The 21,726-nt window shown below is 43.5% G+C and overlaps 1 protein-coding gene across 1 annotated transcript in view; it reads right to left on the bottom strand.

Annotated features, from left to right (window-relative positions):
- Positions 1 to 21,726, bottom strand: part of cadpsa (Ca2+-dependent activator protein for secretion a) — a 378,183-nt gene that overhangs the window by 278,601 nt on the left and 77,856 nt on the right. Inside the window, exon 3 of the mRNA XM_039611943.1 lies at positions 9,212 to 9,544. Coding sequence (XP_039467877.1) covers positions 9,212 to 9,544 — 333 coding nt within the window. The remainder of the gene's footprint in view (positions 1 to 9,211; positions 9,545 to 21,726) is intronic.

The raw sequence follows: 21,726 nt of genomic DNA, 5'->3' as shown, positions 1-21,726 counted from the left end.
CAAATAGACCACAGTCTGTCAGACTCGGCCCCCACCTGTCCAGCACCATCACACTCAGCACCGGGTCTCCACAAGGATGTGTTCTGAGTCCCTCCTGTTTACACTCTACACATCCGACTGCTCCCCTACCCATCTCTCAAACACCATCATAAAGTTTGCGGATGACACCACCGTGGTTGGACTCATCTCAAGGGGGATGAGTCGGACTACAGAGATGAGGTCAACAGACTGACTGAGTGGTGTTCAGTTAATAACCTCCAACTGAACACCACGAAAACTAAAGAACTTATCTTCGACTTCAGGAAGGGCAGAGCAGACCCGGCCCCACTTTACATTCACGGGAACTGTGTGGAGAGGGTGCACTCCATGAGGTTTCTGGGCGTGCAGATCTCTGATGATCTCTCCTGGACTGCAAATACCACGGCGGTGGTAAAAAGGCCCAGCAGCGTCTCCACTTTCTGAGAGTGCTCAGGAGGAACAACCTGGAGGAGAGGCTGCTGGTGACATTCTACAGAGCCACCATAGAGAGCATCCTAACGTACGGCATAACAACATGGTATGGAGGGTGCTCAGCTGCAGACAGGAAAGCACTGCAGAGGGTCATCAACACAGCCCAGAAGATCACTGGCTGCTCTCTGCCCAGCCTGGAGGTCATTGCAAACTCTCGGTACCTCAGCAGAGCTGGCAATATCATCAAGGACCATTCTCACCCCAGCAATCAACTGTTTGAACTATTACCGTCAGGCCGACGGTACAGGTCACATAAAACCAGGACAAACAGATTCAGGGATAGCTTCTTTCCCAGAGCTATCACCTTAGTAAATAAGCATAAAAACAATTGAAACTGCTTAGCCATACCATACTGTCACGGTCAATTATTATGCTGCTATTCTTACTGTCATTATATTAATGCTGCTATCCTGTATATATTGTACTTACTATTGTTTGTTTTAATGTACCTTTTATATTTTACATTTATATTTATTATTGTATTTTTGCACCAAGGGAGTGGCACTCCAATTTTGTGGTACCCTGTACAATGACAATAAAGGCTATTCTATTCTATTCTATTCTATTCTATTCTATTCTATTCTAACAGTTCTGGCTCCGTTCCTCTTCACCATCTACACTGCAGACTTCTCCCACAACTCCACCCAGTGCTTCCTGCAGAAGTTCTCTGATGACTCTGCAATAGTCGGCCTCATCACTGATGGGGACGACAGGGAGTACAGAGGACTGACTCAAGACTTTGTGGACTGGTGCCAGATGAACTACCTCCAGATCAATGCCAGTAAAACCAAGGAGCTGGTGGTAGACTTCCGCAGGCACAAACATCCTCCACTGCAACCTCTGAACATCCAAGGTATGGACATTGAGGCTGTGGACAGCTACAGGTACCTTGGTGTTCATCTGGACAACAAACTGGACTGGACTCTGCTGTGGAGACTCAAGTCGTTTGGAGAGGAGGGCCCACTCCTGAAGACCTTCTATGACTCTGTGTGGCCTCAGCCATCTTTTACGGTGTGGTCTGCTGGGGCGGCAGCATCTCTGCTGGGGACAGGAAGAGACTGAACAGGCTGATCCGAAGGGCCAGCTCTGTTCTAGGATGCCCTCTGGACCCAGTGGAGGTGGTGAGTGACAGGAGAATGGCGGCTAAGCTGTCATCCCTGTTGGACAACATCTCCCACCCCATGCAGGAGACTCTGACAGCACTGAGCAGCTCCTGCAGTGGGAGACTGCGGCACCCACGGTTTGGGACGGAGAGATTTCGCAGGTCTTTCCTCCCCACTGCTGTCAGACTCCACAATAAAGACTTTTGCAGCTGATCAAACACAAAAACCCACGCATGTGCAATAAGACTGCTATATGTGCAATTCTTCTTCTGACAAAGTTGTATTTTTGTATTTTCCTACTCAGTTGTATGTAGTATTTGTATTTCCATTTTATTCTATTGTATATATTATTCTATTCTATTTTATTTTATTGTATTGTATTTTATTGCTTTCCAGTGTTTTCTAATTTCTGCTACATAACTTTGCACTTTGCTGTAACAAAACAAATTTCCCACCTGTGGGACTAATAAAGGTCATCTTATTTTATCTTATCTTATCTTAAATATGATCAACCTATCTCTAATAATCGGCTATGTACCACAGGCCTTCTAGCTGGCTGTAGTTAAATCTTTCCTTAAAAAGCCATCTCTAGACCCAGCAGTCTTATCTAATTGTAGGCCAATCTCCAACCTTCCTTTCATATCAAACATCCTTGAAAGAGTAGTTGTCAAACAGCTAACAGATCATCTGCAGAGGAATGACTTATTTGAAGAGTTTCAGTCAGGTTTCAGAGCTCATCACAGCACAGAAACAGCTTTAGTGAAGGTTACAAATGATCTTCTTATGGCCTCTGACAGTGGACTCATCTCTGTGCTTGTCCTGCTAGACCTCAGTGCAGCGTTCGATACTGTTGACCATAATATCCTATTAGAGCGATTAGAGCATGCTGTAGGTATTACAGATACTGCGCTGCAGTGGTTTGTATCATATCTATCTAATAGACTCCAATTTATTCATGTAAATGGAGAGTCCTCTTCACACACTAAGGTCAATTATGGTGTTCCACAGGGTTCAGTGCTAGGACCAATTCTATTTACATTATACATGCTTCCCCTAGGCAGCATCATTAGAAGACATAGCATAAATTTTCACTGCTATGCAGATGACACGCAGCTCTATCTATCCATGAAGCCAGGTAACACACACCAATTAGTTAAACTGCAGGAATGTCTTAAAGACATAAAGACCTGCATGGCCGCTAACTTTCTGCTTCTTAATTCAGAAAAAACTGAGGTTATTGTACTCGGCCCTGAAAATCTTAGAAATATGGTATCTAACCAGATTCTTACCCTGGATGGCATTACCTTGGCCTCCAGTAACACTGTGAGAAACCTTGGAGTCATTTTTGACCAGGACATGTCCTTCAATGCACATATTAAACAAATATGTAAGACTGCTTTCTTCCATTTGTGCAACATCTCTAAAATTAGAAATATCCTGTCTCAGAGTGACGCTGAAAAACTAGTTCATGCATTTATTATTTCCAGGCTGGACTACTGTAATTCTTTATTATCAGGATGTCCTAAAAACTCACTGAAAAGCCTTCAGCTGATCCAAAATGCTGCAGCAAGAGTCCTGACAGGGACTAGAAAGAGAGAGCAGATTTCTCCTGTATTGGCTTCCCTTCATTGGCTTCCTGTTAAATCCAGAATTGAATTCAAAATCCTGCTCCTCACATACAAGGTCTTAAATAATCAGGCCCCATCTTATCTTAATGACCTTGTAGTACCATATCACCCTATTAGAGCACTTCGCTCTCACACTGCAGGCCTACTTGTTGTTCCTAGAGTATTTAAAAGTCGAATGGGAGGCAGAGCCTTCAGTTTTCAGGCCCCTCTTCTGTGGAACCAGCTTCCAGTTTGGATTCGGGAGACAGACACTATCTCTACTTTCAAGATTAGGCTTCAAACTTTCCTTTTTGCTAAAGCATATAGTTAGGGCTGGACCAGGTGACCCTGAATCCTCCCTTAGTTATGCTGCAATAGACGTAGGCTGCCGGGGATTCCCATGATGCATTGAGTTTTTCCTTTCCAGTCACCTTTCTCACTCACTATGTGTTAATAGACCTCTCTGCATTGAATCATATCTGTTATTAATCTCTGTCTCTCTTCCACAGCATGTCTTTATCCTGTCTTCCTTCTCTCACCCCAACCGGTCGCAGCAGATGGCCCCGCCCCCCTGAGCCTGGTTCTGCCGGAGGTTTCTTCCTGTTAAAGGGAGTTTTCCTTTCCACTGTCGCCAAAGTGCTTGCTCATAGGGGGTCATATGATTGTTGGGTTTTTCTCTGTACCTATGAAGCGCCTTGAGGCGACTTTTGTTGTGATTTGGTGCTATATAAATAAAATTGAATTGAATTGAATTATAGTGCACCCCGTTCTTAAAAAAAGTAATTTCGATCAGAAAGACCCTTCCAATTATAGGCCAATCTCAAAGCTTCCGTTTTTATCAAAAATTTTAGAGAAAGCCGTCTTTCTCCGAATACAGGCCTACTTAGCTGCTAATAATATTACTGACAAATACCAGTCTAGCTTTAAGCCACACCATAGCACTGAAACGGCCCTGCTAAGAGTCTATAATGATCTTCTTTTATTTGCTGACTCTGGTTGCCCTGCCGTTTTAGTTTTATTGGATCTGTCTTCAGTCTTTGACATGGTTGATCATAATATACTCTTGAGGAGGCTAGAGCATGTTGTAGGCATCAAGGGCTCTGCCCTAAACCGGTTTAATTCTTACCTCACAGATAGATCCTACTCTGTTGTGATGGGAGGATACTCTTCCTCTGTTGCCCCTCTCTGCTGTGGTGTGCCCCAGGGCTCTGTATTTGGGCCTTTATTATTCTCTTTGTATATGCTACCCTTGGGCTCCATATTTGAAAAATACAATATTTCTTATCACTTTTACGCTGATGACATTCAAATCTATTGTCAACTGACTGATGATTTGTCAGCATCACTGCACTCCCTGTACGATTGCCTGAGTGAGGTTAAAGATTGGCTGTCAGAAAATTCCCTCATTTTAAATGAGAAGAAAACTGAAGTTATGGTGTTCGATAGTCATATTCCTCGAGACCAGCTTGTTGCCCTGCTGGGGCCCCTAGCTAACTCTCTCTCTGATTCTATGCGTAACCTGGGTGTCTATTTGGATAGCTCCTTTAAGCTCGATAAGCAAGTATAATCTGTAGTTAAATCTGGTTTTTTTCAACTGCGCCAGATTTCTAAAGCTAAGCATTATATACCACACAGGGACCTGGAAAAACTTATCCACGCTTTTGTGACCTTCAGGTAGATTATTGTAATTCTCTCTACTGTGGTCTCCAAGCCTTCTCTCTTCGAAGGCTGCAACTCGTTCAGAATGCTGCCGCTCGCCTTCTTACTGGAACTAGAAAATTTGACCCTATTACTCCGGCTCTTGTTGATCTACACTGGTTACCAATCAAATATCGTATTGAGTTTAAAATCTTGCTACTCACTTTTAAAATCCTGAATAACATTGCACCCAGCTACCTCACTGACCTCCTCAATCTGTACACTCCTTGTCGTGCATTAAGATCATCAGGTCAGTTACTCCTGGCCCAACCTAAGTTTAGACTGAAGACCAGAGGCGATCGTGCCTTTGCTTCAGCTGCACCCAACCTTTGGAAAAGCCTCCCCGCTTCTATTCGAGCCTTGGACTCTATCCAATCCTGTAAATCAAGATTAAATGCATATCTATTTGACTTGGCTTTCCTGACCACTTAATACCCTTTTAAATCTTTTAAAATTTTAAACTTTTAAATCTTTTATTAGATTTTATTAAATTTATTATTTTTTATTAATTTTACTGCTGTTTTTGTCTTAGCAGATTTTGTATTTATCTAACTCTCCTGGTCTGTTAGTGCCTCTATCCTGTCTGTGCTAGTGCCCGATTTGTACCCTGTTATTGACTTATGTTGACTCTACATGTTACTGTGAAGCACTTTGGTGTGCCTTCGGGTTTTTAAATGTGCTATATAAATAAAATTGTATTGTCTTATTGTATTGTAATTATATTTAGCAAATATTCAGTTTTTTGTACTCCCCTTTGTACACTTAAGCTCCCTGATATTTTGGTAATCTTATGAAATTAAGTTCATTCAGCAAGTTCAGAATATTTCAAATATTTTTAACCATTTCAGGTAGTCTCTTTAAATTTTCAATATTCACATTGCGTTTTTGCTCGGAAATGCCTTTTCTAGTTCTTAGATGTAACTTGTTTCTAGCATATTTTTTTCTACCTGCAAAGCTTTTCTGCTGTAGAAGTACTTACACGACACACAATATTGCCTAAAGTAGTCACTCACCCATCTATTGAATTCAGTCACCACCTAACCCTGGCCACAGCTGTATAAAATGTATGAGGGAGAGAGAAAGCAGAAATGTGAGCATCTGTTTATGACCGTTTGTCATGAAACATAAAGACACTTGAAAATGCCGCCATGAGGGGTGGGGTGCCCTCAGGCCTCTGGCCTCTGGGCCTGAGGCCCGGTCCTCTCTGGCACAGCTGGCTGCCGGCAGAGCCCGCGGGGCATGTCACTTCAACCCCCTCTGGCCTCTGCTCCATGGCTGCTGGGTGACCTCTCATTTGGGGCTCTCCTCAGCTCTTCCCAGGAGGGTGGCAAGGTTGCCCCCCTGGTGGTCCTCCTCGGGTCCTCGTATTCTGGGGCCTCTGGATGTCTGGGGCCTGGATCTCCTCCATACCTGCTTCATGCCCTGGGGGACGGAGCTATGGCTCCCCACACTCCCTAGCAGATCATTACATGGAGAAACCTTTTGAATACAAGGGCGCTCATGCTCACAGGTGTGCACACAGGTGTACACGCGGGTGTTCACAGACACAAACTACTCCTTTCTTGGCTGCAACCTCAAAGCACGTTGTGTGCTGTCGATCTTGCGTACTGCACAATAACATGTAATATTTAGTATCTACTGTTATCTACTGTAAGCTAGTTTATTGTGATAGTGTTGTATTTATTATGTTGCTCTTTCTTGTTTGTTTTCTCTTCTGTTTTTTCTTATCTCCATACAGGTGTTTTGTTTGTTTTTCTTTTTTTTTCTTCCCCCCTTTCTCACCATCTCTTCCCCCCTCTATTTTTCTTTCTCTCCCTCTCTTTTTTTCATTATTTCTCCCTGTCCTATCCCCCAGTCATGTCTGTCCCATCTGTAACAACCGAAAATAAAATAAAATAAATACATAATTATAATAAAGGTCAATCAAATGGACCAATATGGCAAGGCCATGATGATCCAGTTGGTAAAGTAAAGCCGCTTGGCATCTTTTTTGGCCTTCAGACAACAATTCTGATGGCTAAAGATTCAAACGGGACAGGCAAAAAAAAAAAGAAAAAAAAAGAAAATGCCGCCATGAGCCAGAGGCAGACAGGGAAAGACCAAGGAGACCCCAGTCGTCCATAATCCCCCAGGAGTGATGATTACATGCGGTCACACAGTCCCATGACAACCGTGTATTCACCCCAGCAGAGGGACGAAGTAGGCCCCAGACGGAGTGTCCATAGCCAAGGGCAAGAGTACCAGGGGACTAGAAGCAGCAGACAGCCAACCATCCCACAACATAGAGGATAGGGGGCCGGACCCTAGGCCCCCAAGAACCGCTCTGGAGTCCCCCACAGCACGCCACCCCAGAACACAACCCCCCAAGGGATCAGGCATCGCAACCATGCCCAGTCCGGTATCCTGGAGCCACTAAAGCCCCTTTTCCATTAATACCTACTCAGATCAACTCGGCACTGTTTGCCAAAGTTTTAGGGGTTTTCCATTAGGCTTTAGTACCTGGTACCAGGTACTTTGGTAGTATCTGCTTGGCCAGGGTTCCAAACAATCTGAGTAGGTATTGGGACATCATCAGACTGCATGCCACCGATTGGCTGGTCAGTGGCGTCACTCGATGAGTCATGTGAGCCTCTCAATTACGAAACTCAAAACCACCATTTTTTAAATGACGGAACTGGCTACAAAAAAACAACACTGTGGTCTCCAAGTCTGGCGAAAAGCCACAAACCGAGCACCAGATATATTGTCGATTCGACATCCACCTTTCTTGTAGCATTCATTTCACATACTAATGATGTCACGGGACACTCATCAGCGTTGCTTTGATGACAACCACGCACATAAGATAGTACTGGATTATAATGGAAAACCAGTCGATCCAAGTCGAGTTGTGGCGATCCATGGCAAGTCAATCCGAGTCGGTACTAATGGATAAAGGGGCCCAAATGCCCAAGTCCCGGGGGGGCAACAACCAGTGTGGAGCAGCGGGGAGGGGAATCCTTTCACCCTCAATAACAATGTCAAAGAGGGATTAAGGCTCAGGAAGACCCACACCCAGGCCTAGCCCCACACAGACAAACACACACACACACACACACACACACACACACACACACACACACAGAAACTGCACAAAGACACATATCATCCACATCTACCCCACTCTAACGTCCAGATGGGCAGCCAGCAGTGACTCCGGGAGCAGTCAACCTATACCCAGATCATCAGCCACCCCCAGCCCCAGAGAGGGTCCAGGAAACGGGGGTGTAAGAAGACCCACCTGCTCTTCCTCCCCAACGTCATATTACGCTCTATAGATTAAGAATGAGATGTCACTCAAGTTCACATGCATGTGAAGGCAGGGACTTCTAACTATCATTTTAATAATGGATCATCTCTGTATGGAAGCAATGACAATGACAATGATGCTATGACTGTTACTGTTTTGTAATGGAAAACCAGTTGATCCGAGTCAAGTTGTGGCAATCCGTGGCAAGTCGATCTGAATATGTACTAATGGAAAAGGGACTTTAGTACCAGCTCTCTTCGTTGTTTTAACTAAAGCTATAGGAGACGTCGAAAAATATGTTTCTTAAGAAAACTGATGACTGCAGTGATGCCTGTCTACCTTCACTGATCATGTCTTGCTTTTGTCTTGTCATTAAGGCTGCCAATATTAAATTCACATTTAGAGAAAGAAACTGAGCTTCTTTTGGCTTACTTTTTTGTGCAATTATTTGCATTACCCATATGGAAAAGAAATAGAAAAACTTATAAAAGACTTGCATAAGATGTGGCCTACTTCATATAGTGAATCATATAAGGTTTATATGATTTACTCATGAAAGTGGCCACTTTCTCATTACTTTCATATATTGTTTTAGTAAGTATCCAAAACATACAAGTTTCATTTATATAATTTTTCAAGGGTTCTTATATCTGTTTTCACTCGTATGCTTTTCATACAAGTTTCACACAAGACAGATACAAACTTTATAAGATTTATATACATCTTTTCCATATGGGTAAGTTCCAAGTTCCGAGAAGTTCCAAGGCACTGTTTAAGCAAAATAAATAGTATCTTTTGATTCTCATGACCTTTGATCTAATTGTTTCAAAATCAGTATTTCTGTTTCAAAATCTCAAGAACAAAGGTTTTCAATTTTTTTCTGGCATGGCCACCCTCAGAAACTAACATTCCACATTCAACAGTAAGGTCTAAAAAGGTGGAAGTTAAATTGCAGACAACAGCAAACTTATATTTTCTCTACAAAAATCTGTTAATAGACTGACCTGACAGGCATTATAAAGGAGCTGGTGCTCAAACTTCTTGATACCCAGGATCTGCTGGAACATCTCATATAGCTGGTCCTTGCTAAGGATGAGTTCAGAGGCAGCACTGCTTGTCACTCTCTGCTGTTGTTTCCTGGGGTCCTCTTCACCTCGGTAGATGGTATCAAATTTAGCCATCCAGGAGCTCAGCACTGTTTCTTTGCTTAGCCCATCGATTTCAGGTAAGCTGCGTACACGTTTCTCTATGTGCTTCTTAAAAACCTCCCGAGAGTCACTAGCTGAGCAGCCGCCACTCTGCACCATCCGGGAAACACGGTCACTTTTCAGGAACACCTGCAATGAATTTGCAAACCATTAGATCAGTTTGTTTTATAGTAGGTTTTACAAGAGCACAACTTTAACATCAACTCTTGATAAACATAGGAACTTCTTGTGCTAAAATAAATTGATGTACAATGAAGTGCTGTACGAATGTGTGTGTGATCAAAGTAATAAAGCTTAGGGTTTCTAAAGGGGTTAAAATGACTGGTTCTCATGTAGAAGTAAATGAGTTTAAAATGTCCTGAACAACATTAAAGTGACCTGTTCGAAAAGGCGATGTTGTTTGGGTCAGGAAAAAAACTCCTTGCAGGTGAAGTTTGCCTTCTATTATGTTCATTTTGTTAGAGGATTTTTTTCTGTTTTTTATCCCAAAGGATGACATTTTGTGCCATAACCTAAAAACAATGACACAAGGGAAAAAAAAGTCACAGCTTGTGGACTCTTTAATATGTTATTTTATAATTAGGTCATTTATCTATAAAGAATTGAGTTTTAACTTAATTCCAGATATCACAGGTTACATTCAAAGGTCAAGAGTTTTCAGGTCTGAATGAAAACAAATATGTTACAAAAGAGCTTGCAAGAACTTGGTGAGAAAACTTGGAGAATAAAATATGACAATATGTAAAAAAAAGAAAAAAAAAGAAATACTTTCACTGGCAAAACTGTTTCAGTCATATTTTTATACGACATTCCTAGAGAGCTGAGGAGGAAAAGACGGGGGTGTCGTGCTGGGAGGGAGTGCTGTCGCCCGAGAAGGAGATGTTATAGACCATCTCTCGCTTCTGTAATCACTGGAAATGTAAGATCGCTGCCCAATAAAGATGGATGAGCTCACGTCGCTAACCTGGTCTCAGAGGGAATACCGGCAATGTATTCTATTCTGTACAGTTGTGTACTGTATTTATTCTTATTTTATTTTATTCTAATTTTTGCTTCATAACTTTTGCACTGTCCACTTCCTGCTGTGACAAAACAAATTTCCCACGTGTGGGACTAATAAAGGTTATCTTATCTTATCTTAGCTTCATGATGCTAACAGAATCCTGGCTAACACCGCTAACTCCGGACACAAGCGTGACGCTCCCTGGATTCCAGCTGCTGAGGGTGGAGAGGACGAGAGAGAGTGGTAAGAGGAAAGGAGGGGGACTGGCAGTGTTTGTGAATGACAGATGGTGTAACCCTGGGCACATCACTGTGAAAGAACAACTCTGCAGCAGAGACATTGAGCATCCCACAACCTATCCTCTAGGTTGTGGGATGGTTGGCTGTCTGCTGCTTCTAGTCCCCTGGTACTCTTGCCCTTGGCTATGGACACTCTGTCTGGGGCCTACTTCTTCCCTCTGCTGGGGTGAATACACGGTTGTCATGGGACTGTGTGACCGCATGTCTTCATCACTCCTGGGGGATTATGGACGACTGGGGTCTCCTTGGTCTTTCCCTGTCTGTCTCTGGCTCATGGCGGCATTTTCAAGTGTCTTTATGTTTCATGACAAACGGTCATAAACAGACGCTCACATTTCTGCTTTCTCTCTCCCTCATACATTTTATACAACTGTCACCAGGGTTAGGTGGTGACTGAATTCAATAATTTGGATGGGTGAGTGACTACTTTAGGCAATATTGTGTGTCGTGTAAATACTTCTACAGAGCTGTTAGCCGTTAGCATGCATCCGTACTACCTGCCCTGGGAATTCTCGCATGTTATCACAACAACTTGGCCAATGCGGATGCAGCCTGTGATACTCTCCACAATGTGGTCAGCAGACTGCAAACGCAATCTCCGAGAGCCCTTCTCCTAATATCATGGGACTTTAATCATGTCTCACTGAACTCCACACTGCCCACCTTCACCTAGTATGTGATATGCTCAACCAGAGACAATAAAACACTGAACTTACTAAGATAAGATAAGATAAGATAACTCTTTATTGTCATTGCACAGTCATACATAGTACAGTAGTACAATGAAACTGGAAAACTGTCCTACGTCGGTACTACATATAACACAACACGACACGATATGACATCACAAAGCAACACAAACAACACAACACAGTATATTAACTTAGTAAATAAAAAATAGAATAAGTGTGTGTGTATTGCACACTGTTATTATTGCACATTAATTATTATTGCACCTTGTTATGAATATAAATATTATTATTGTTATTGTTTTAAACATTGTTACCTCCCCCTAAAAAAGTCCAGGGAGGTAGCCAGTCAGGTCAGCTGTTTGCATTGATCAGGGCTGTTGCCCTGTTGTAAAAGCTGTCCTTGAGTCTGTTTGTTCGGGACCTCAGCAGCCTGAACCTCCTGCCAGACGGCAGCAGCTTAAACACCCGGTGTCCTGGGTGTGTACAGTCTCGTGGGATGCTGCACGCCTCTTGAGACAGCGAGTGCTGTACAGGTCCTTCAGGGAGGGAAGAGGATCTCCAATGATTTTTTGGGCCATATTGATGACCCTCTGGAGTGCCTTTCTGTGTGCTGTGGTGCAGCTGGAGAACCACACACTGATGCAATGTGTCAGCACACTTTCAATGGAGCAGCGGTAGAAGACGGTCAGCAGCTCCTTCTTCAGGTCCATTTTTCTGAGGATTCTCAGAAAGTGGAGACGCTGTTGGGCCTTCTTTAAATCTGCAGAGGTGTTAGAGCTCCATTGGAGGTCTGTGTCTATGTGCACACCCAGAAACTTGAAACTGGAGACCCTTTCCACGCACTCCCCGTTGATGCTGACAGGCTGCAGCTCAGACTTCCTCCTTCTGAAGTCAACTACCAGTTCTTTTGTCTTGTTGGTATTGAGGTCCAGGTTGTTATCTACACAGCAATCTGACAGCCTCTGAACTTCAGCTCTGTACGCCGTCTCATCTCCCCCTGAGATGAGCCCTACCACGGTGGTATCATCTGCAAACTTGATGACTGTGTTGTCTGGGTGGGTACTAACACAGTCATGTGTGTACAGAGTGCACAGAGTACTGTACGCCAATGCAGAAGAGCTATACAGTTCATCACCTCTCCCTCCCCTGGGCAGATCTGATCACAACCTGGTGCACCTTGTCCCTGTGTATGAGCCCTTACTGTGCAGGGAGCCACCAGCCACCAGCAAAGTCCAGAGATGGTCGGAGGAGAGCGAAGAGGCTCCTAAGGATTGTCTTGAGCCTACTGTGTGGGAGGTGATCTGTGACGACCACGGAGAGGACATTTACAGCCTTGTGACATGCATTACGGACTATATTAACTTCTGTGTGGATAACACCTCACCCACCAGGACTGTGCGGTGTTTCTCTAACAATAAACCTTGGATTACCCCAGAAATTAAATTAAGCAGAAGAGGAGAGCCTTCAAATTCAGAGACAAGGAGGAGCTGAAAAGGGTGCAGAGAGAGCTGAGGGGACTGATAAGGAAAGGGAAGGACAGCTACAGGTAGAGGATGGAGACCCAGAAGTCTGGAGAGGCCTCAGAACCATCTCGGGCCACAAACATCAGAACTCTCTGCCTGGGAGGGATGTGAGGTGGGCAAATGAACTGAATCATTTCTTTAACAGATTTGATTCAGCCATGAGGCAGTCTCCAACATCGGCTGCAGACTCACCCACCCCCACTGCTGCTGTTCCACCTCTGACACCTCAGACACTTCACACCTCCTCTATTCACCCTGCTCACCCCTCCCACCCCAACAACAGCATCCAATACACACTCAACACAAGGCTCCAGCCTGTCTCTCTCAACCACCCAGGTTAGGAGGGAACTGAGGAGGATTAAAGCCAAGAAGGCAGCGGGTCCAGATGGCATCAGCTCGAAGGTCATCAGGTCCTGCGCAGACCAACTGTGTGGGGTGATGGAGTGCATCTTCAACCAGAGCCTGAGGCTGGGAAGAGTCCCACAGCTCTGGAAAACCTCCTGTGTTGTACCAGTGCCAAAGACTTCACGCCCCAAGGACCTCAACAGCTACAGGCCGGTGGCTCTGACATCCCACCTGATGAAGACCCTGGAGCAGCTGGTCCTGGTTCAGCTTCAGCACCTGCTGAGCTCATCACTGGACCCACTTCAGTTTGCCTACCAGCCTGGCACTGGAGCGGATGATGCCGTCATTCACCTCCTACATCATTCCCTCTCTTACCTGGAGACCGCTGGGAGCACTGTGAGAATCATGTTCTTCGATTTCTCCAGTGCCTTTAACACCATACTGCCCACAGTCCTGAAGGACAAGCTGGAGAACTCTGGAGTGGACCATCACCTCACTACATGGATACTGGACTACCTCACCGACCGACCACAGTATGTGAGGACTCAGGGCTGTATGTCGGACAGGGTCGTCTGCAGTACGGGGGCCCCACAGGGAACGGTTCTGGCTCCGTTCCTCTTCACCATCTACACTGCAGACTTCTCCCACAACTCCACCCAGTGCTTCCTGCAGAAGTTCTCTGATGACTCTGCAATAGTCGGCCTCATCACTGATGGGGACGACAAGGAGTACAGAGGACTGACTCAGGACTTTGTGGATTGGTGCCAGCTGAACTACCTCCAGATCAACACTAGAAAAACCAAGGAGCTGGTGGTTGACTTCCGCAGGCACAAACATCCTCCACTGCAACCACTGAACATCCAAGGTATGAACATTGAGGCTGTGGACAGCTACAGGTACCTTGGTGTTTATCTGAACAACAAGCTGGACTGGACTCATAACTCAGACACCCTCTACAGGAAAGGGCAGAGCAGGCTGTACCTGCTGCGGAGACTCAGGTCGTTTGGAGTGGAGGGCCCACTCCTGAAGACCTTCTATGACTCTGTGGTGGCCTCAGCCATCTTTTATGGTGTGGTCTGCTGGGGCGGCAGCATCTCTGCTGGGGACAGGAAGAGACTGAACAGGCTGATCAGAAGGGCCAGCTCTGTTCTAGGATGCCCTCTGGACCCAGTGGAGGTGGTGAGTGACAGGAGAATGGTGGCTAAGCTGTCATCCCTGTTGGACAACATCTCCCACCCCATGCATGAGACTGTGACAGCACTGAGCAGCTCCTTCAGTGGCTGCGGCACCCACGGTGTGGGACGGAGAGACTCTGCAGGTCTTTATACTGCTGTCAGACTCCACAACAAAGACTTCAACTGACCAAACACACACATCCACACATGTGCAATAACAATAAAACTAAGTGCAATACTGTTTTCTGGCATTGTTGTATTATACTCAATTGTATATAGCATTTGTATTCTATTTTATTCTATTGTATATAGTATTTTATTTTATTCTATTCTATTCTATTGTGTGCAGTTGTGTACAGTATCTTATTCTTATCTCATTCTAGTGTTTTTCTAATTTTTCTAACTTTGCACTGTCCACTTTCTGCTGTAACAAAAAAAAAAATTTCCCACGTGTGGGAAAAGTAAAAGGTTATCTTATCTTATCTTACAGTTACATAAAAAAAATTCATGTTTAGTATATTCTACAAAAAATATACTTAAGAGTTAAACATATTTTCATGTTTATTGTATTACTTTTTTAAACCACAATTCTAATTAAAACAATGAATAGAACTTTTCAAATGGGGGGCAGTAAACCAATCAGAACACTAAGCACACTCTTTCTCTCTCACCATCTTGCACATACACCACAATGTGTATGCGTCAAAGCTTTATTTTGGCCCATTAGATGAGAATAAATGGGACTGAATCCGCATTTTGGCCAACTATACATATGTTGGCTAACTAGATATCCAGCATCCCACATGTTGCTGTGATCGTAGTTTTAGCTTGGATATTTGACAGGCATTCAATCTACATGGGAGCAGTACTTTCTCACTCAGTTTCCTTCCTGTGCAGTAAAGAAGGACCACTGAACCCTTACGTACTGACTTAGAATAAAAAGTAAGAATGTGTAGAAAAAAATGTACTTGTATTTTAAAATTTTCACTTGAAAATTTTTTTAAACACACTGTGGAAAAAAAGATTAAAAAATGTGGACATGATGTCCCTGATTGATAATGCTGAACAGTCTCTGAACTGTTACTTCAGAGATGAACTTACAGTCCTCTTTTACTGCCATCAGTGGGCCAAACTGAGTGAGGAGACACTGTTAATGTGGACTGAATGTACGTCAAAGATCCCAGCTAACACTAATGTCAGAGCAGCACACTGATCAGTTTATTTATGCTGGATAGCTAGTTACAGGGCTCTAGACTAACTTTTTGCCACGGTTGCAGGTGCACCAGCGCAAAAGTTAGGTGCACCCAAATTTTTCAACCGCATTGCTTAACACCACAGTTTAAAACGTGCACTTTTTGGGGGGGAAAATTGCTGTCCATACAGACAATATTGATTTGTAAATGATTAACTAACAATCTTGTCAACACCAAGTTCTTTATTTGGAGCACAGTTCTACAAGAAAGATACATTACTGAAAAAGTGCTTGTGCTTAAAGTTCTTTTGGCACTCTTTGGTAATATTGTAGACAATTTTAAACTTAATCATCACATCGGCCTCCTCTGCAGACTTGATGCTTTTAGATGTTCCCAGGTACAGATTAAAGACTAGGGGAGAGAGGGCTTTTGCTGTGGCTGCACCCAGACTGTGGAACAGTCTACCCCCTCATATCAGATTCTCCACAAGCTTAGGAACTTTTAAAACTGCTCTTAAAACTCACCTATTTTCACTGGCTTTTAGCAAGGTTTAACCTATTGTTTTTAATTTACTGTTTTATTTGTGAGGCATTTTATGTACCTGTGTTTTATAGTATTTTATATTTGAATTTTATTGTACAGCACTTTGGTCAGCCTCGGTTGTTTTTAAATGTGCTTTATAAATAAACTTGACTTGACTTGACTTGATGACCTGTTTGCTGCTGCCTGCCGCTGAAAGGCAGTGGTGCAGCGCATTTATCACAACATATGTGTTTTCTGGATACACTGTGCTTTTTCAGCATTCAGAGGCTCCATGTCAGAACACTGGCTATGAATTTCAGAGGGATCAGGCCTTAACTTAACAAAAAAATTATCAATAGTTCTTTTCATCTTTTCTTATCGTCCACAGCTACATTCACTTCTGTCAGGCCTAGGCTGCTCACTAAGGCTGGGTATTATCACTGATTTCTATAATCCATTCGATTCCGATTCACAAGGTCCCGATTCAATTTGATTCAATTTTGGTGAACACTAAAATCAGTTGTAATAGCTCAGCATGGGGAAAAATGATGCAATAATTTCTGTTGAGAGTTCCAGAAGATTTTCTTAATGTACAGGCTGTGATCAGCTGACCCGCTGCTCTTTGTGGATGTACAGAACTGAATTCAGATCTTTCATGAGTTGTCCTGACTGATTTCCATCCTCTACACAGACAATACATTGTTTATGCTGTCTTTTTTCTAGAAGGTATAAAGTTTGTATGAACGTGGAACTTAGTGAATGAATCTCAGCATCATCAGCTCTAACTACACTCAGAAAAATTATGGTTCTTAAATGGTTCTTCAGATGTCTTCATGGTTCTTCAAAGAACCATCATACGTCAAAGAACCTTTTTATTTTGTAGGTGGTTCTTCAGCTATTACAAATGGTTCTTTAAAGAACAAAAGGTTCTTCATCCTTAGCCATCTAAGTTTGATGGTGTAAAATGGCATAAATATTTATTCACTATAATGAGGGTGTGAATTATACTGTGTGTTTTGTTTGTGTGCATGTGTGTGCGAAGGGGGAGGGCGGGTTACCTGGCAATTACCCTTTAAGAGCAGATGGTAGTGTGGAAGAGGGGAAATTGCTTTACTGCTACAATATATTAGATAGCATATTAATCAGCATTAATATTATCTCGTATAGCTTTAAACTGGTCAGATGACAGTTAATACACGAACACCAGAGTAATCATTTAACACGCTGACACCACATTAATCCTTATTACAGGTGCAGCATAACCACTTTTAGTATTATTATGTCTTTATACACACATTGCAGTCCCGTGCTTATAAGGAGTTGAAGCTTCCCCAGGTAATTAAAGGTCTCAAGCTTCATTCAGCGTGACTGTCTGGGTGACACATTGGTTAAAAGCCTGGAGCTTAAGAAAGATCGCACACATGCTTACAAAACACACATATATCACATATAACCTAGAACTAGATTTAAGCATAGGCCTGAATGTACTGAGCAAACATGTTGCACTGGAGCTTTCTCGACAACAGGTGACGCGTGGAGAGGGCCAGCCCCTGGAGACTGCAGAGGCCAGAGTCCATTGCCTTTTTTGGAAGAAGATGCCAAAAAGAGGAACCTCTGTGTTGCACTTTATGCTTAAAATACATGAATGTTCTGTACATGCAAATTATGTGCTTGTAAACGCAAGAAGGGGCGTCATAATACCCTGATGCTATAAAAGCAGTCTGAAGTATAATTTTGGTGAAGACCCTTGCTGACGTGTGCAGTGACTGTCTTCCCGCGCGAATACTTCAATAAAGATCGCTTTAACCCAAATCTTCTGGACTGTCTTGCCTTTGTACTCTCCACCAATTCTGAACCCGTAACAATTGGTGCATTGGCCGCGGTTGGAAGGGAGAGACGGTGTTGGCATTGTGGACGTCCAAGAGGGTCACATAGGCGGGATCCGGTTTTCGAAGTGAGTGGACAAACGGGCAGCCCATCTCTAAAGGTAGGCACTACCTGTTGAAGTATTCCGAAGTGTGCCGAATTGGATGTTTAAATTATTGTCTACTCATTAGATTACTGGTGACTGTTTGTGTTGTTACGATCTGACATTTTGTAGTGTGCACATTGAATAGGAAAAGGTAAAAGTAACGGAAATAGGAAAGACACAGGTTAAAGTAGTTGGACTACTGAATTTAGGAAATAGGTCATTTGAAATCTGTATACGGTCGTACAGTTATAATTGAATACAAAGCTGGGCTTGGGCATCAATACAGTGGGTTGGTGGTTTCATAGGATGCCTTTAAAAACGTAATTAAATTTATGTAGAACGGAACTGTGGGATGTTCTTGGAAGTGCATTTCTCGGAGGTGACGCTCCCAATTTCCTGAGGACGCTCAGGATTTTCCGTTGGACGGGATAGTCCGATTGGCGCTCGTGGAGTACTTGGGAAACTCCAAAATAGCTAGTGGTTGGACCACTTTACCGTTTGGAACGGTTTATGCACTTTTTTGGGTAGCAAAGCTTGGAGCTTGGGCGTTGGACGCTTTTAAATTCACTTAGTATATTTAGGGATTAGAGCAGATACAGTTTAGAACTGAGACTGTCATTGATGATCAAAAACTTGGAGTTTCTCCCTTGGAGGGTTAATTAAATTTTGTCTAAATTATGTAGGTTGTGCAATTTAAGGCCTTGTAAATATTGTTTCATTTATTAGACGTCACTGTGTTATAATTTCTTTCTTTGTGTGTAAGTCCTGTCTGTGACAGGCACTACGGCAGCCTGGTTATTTTGGGGATGTGTCTGTGTTTATGTAAATGAGGTGCCCTGTGACTGATTTAGACTGATATTTCCTGTTTACTAATGAGTGACTAATGACGGACTGCAGAGCCTGGGTTAAGCAAGACGTGTGTTGGGGTTATCAGGGAAGATTTGCTTTGATTTCCATTTTGTTACAAATAATGAATGATCTAGGCTGTGTGTTTTGTTTTACTCATTCTTGAATGCTATAACACTTGCTGAAGTTCATATGACTTCTGTTTTTGATTGTCTATACTGACACTCTTTTAATATTGCGTTAAAGCTTCTGCACATACACATGTACATACAGATTCGGGATATTGTTTACTTGAATACACACGGACAGGGGATTTTTATGTCGTAACCACTCGATGTCGCGTTGTGACTTTAGGGATTCCGTATGCCTTTTCAGTTACTGCAGTAACAGGGTCGTCAGAGGAAAGTCTGGTTGATTTTGCATGTAGTAGTCTTGTTATCTTTCGGGCGTTGGCATTATACTGTAGACAGCAGAGAAATTTAAACCCCACGGACGCCGAGCAGGACTTTTTGGCCTTTTGTGGAATTGCTTTCAGGGATTTTGACATTATGTTCGAGTGGCAAGGATAATTGCTTGTCTCCTTTTGCTCGCATGTTCGATAACGGTTCTTGTGTGGTTGAGTGTACCAGGACAGGAGACGTTGTTAACGTCGCTTGTCGCTGTAACGCTGAGTTTTCTAACATTGAGTATGGCGTCACAGTAACTGCGGCAGTAAGGCCTTCGCCACAAGTGTTATTAGACTTTACCGCTTGTAGTCTTATTATATTTCGGGTGCTGGATTTATACTGTCATCCCGACAGAGGTCCCACTCCCACTGACGCCGAACGGGACTTTCCCGCCTTTTGTGCTTCCGCCTTTCGGGGTTTTGATATTGATTTTCAGTGGACCAGATAGATTGCTTTGTATTTCGGCTTGATTTTGCTCGAGACGACTTTGTTTTGTAAATACACTAATGTGCACTGCCGTGTAGATTTAATGGCTGAAAGATACCACACGGTTTTGGGGGAAGGGCGCAGGGATGTCACCAGCTTTACTTTCAGTCTTGTGTTGACTCCAGTAACGGACGGACAAACATGGTGGGTGGAGACAGAAGTGCGTGTTTGCTGTGAAGTAGGGCTCACGGAGCGTGACTACACTTTAATTGTGAACTTGACTGAAACAGAATTCCCCCTGTTATTACATGAGTGTTTGCGCTTGGTAACAACACTACGTGAGATTGTGGAAGAGAATAGTGAGGAGGCCGCAGAACTATAAACTGATAAACATTTTCTCTTATACGTTTGTGCAACATTTCCCATTTCCTGTTTTGTATTTTATTGTATTTGCTTTTGGTGTGCCACATAGCTGTCGTGTGCATACCTAAATTTGCTCTTGTGTTTCATCTGATACAATCTTACTGCTTACAGCGCACACATTAACGCAGTGACATGCTGACTTTTGGGCACTGCAGAATAACAATTACTCCCCTGGGAGAGGGCCAGTTCAGAGCCAGTCGTGTGTTTCGTGGAGAACGTGCGGACGCACCAGACGACCCAATTGAAATTGAAGTCGCGACCACTATCACAGAATCACAAATAGCATGGTGGTTGACCACGAGCTTTGCATTGTTTAGTACAATGGTAGACCTGTGCGAGGAGGTCGATACTGTACACTGGGCCTCTCCGGATGAGGGGAGTGGAGAAGACATTTAGGAATGCTCATGTTGTGTTACAATGGCTATGCATTTGGGGTTACTTTATACATGTTTGTGTTATTGCTTTACACAGTTCAGTTTGACTGTTAGACAGTGGTGGATATTAGATGACATTTGCTGGAGAAATGCTTGGTCCCTGGAGAGCTAGGGTGTGGTTCCTGTTTGTTCACTAAAGCGTGACAGCCAGCAGCTCTGTTTCCTGACAGGCACACCAGGGTCCCTTGAGGGCGGTAAAGGTTGTCGGTAAACATGTAACTAGAGGCAAGACACTAAAATAAAAGTTATTAAGTTTATTGGTGGGGATCATTTTCAGGTTTATGTCATTGACGGGATGTGGGTTGTTGCTCAGGGGTTGACTGAGCAGATAATATTGTGTGGTGAGGCCTGAGTTCACTGTTCTCTGTGTCACCAAGCAGAATTAAAAAGGGAAGTGACTGCTAGAGCGGAGAGACGAGCTCTGAGGCGGAAAAGGGAAGTGCCGGAGGGTGACGGGCAAAGAGGAGCCGACAGCAGCCATTTTGAAGAGGTACGTGCTGTCTTGCAGGAAATCACAAAATGGCGGACACCTCGGCCAACGGACAGAGACGTTACAAGACATTGAAGGATCAGGTAGTGGAGCTGAAAAAGGCCATAAGGATGGCCTGTACAGGTACGTCTAAAGCAGCCGAAAAAGAGTGCCGAGCCATGGAAGCAGAGGTAAGCAAAATTTTTGACTTACAACACAAAGGGACAGATGAAAGGACAGCTCTGGAGGTTGTGCTTAGAACAGAGGGAGAGAGATGTGAGAAGAAACTAAAAAACTTACAGGAGGAATCAGGAGGCCGCTCAGTTAACCGGAAAATAAAAAAGGAAATGACTGCTTTGAAGGCAATGCATGGCAACTGCTGCAAGTGGATGATGATGTGCAATGCAGTATCATCCTGGATGAAAGACAAAGTGGAACAGCCTGAGCCAGCAAAGGAAGAGGACACGGTGAGTATGATGAAATTACTGCAGAAATTACAGGAAGACAATGAAAAGCTGGAGGACAAAATGGCAAAACTCACGT

This window comes from Oreochromis aureus, linkage group 5, assembly GCF_013358895.1.
Source record: "Oreochromis aureus strain Israel breed Guangdong linkage group 5, ZZ_aureus, whole genome shotgun sequence".
NCBI lineage: Eukaryota > Metazoa > Chordata > Actinopteri > Cichliformes > Cichlidae > Oreochromis > Oreochromis aureus.
This window is presented reverse-complemented; position numbering and strand designations above follow the sequence as displayed.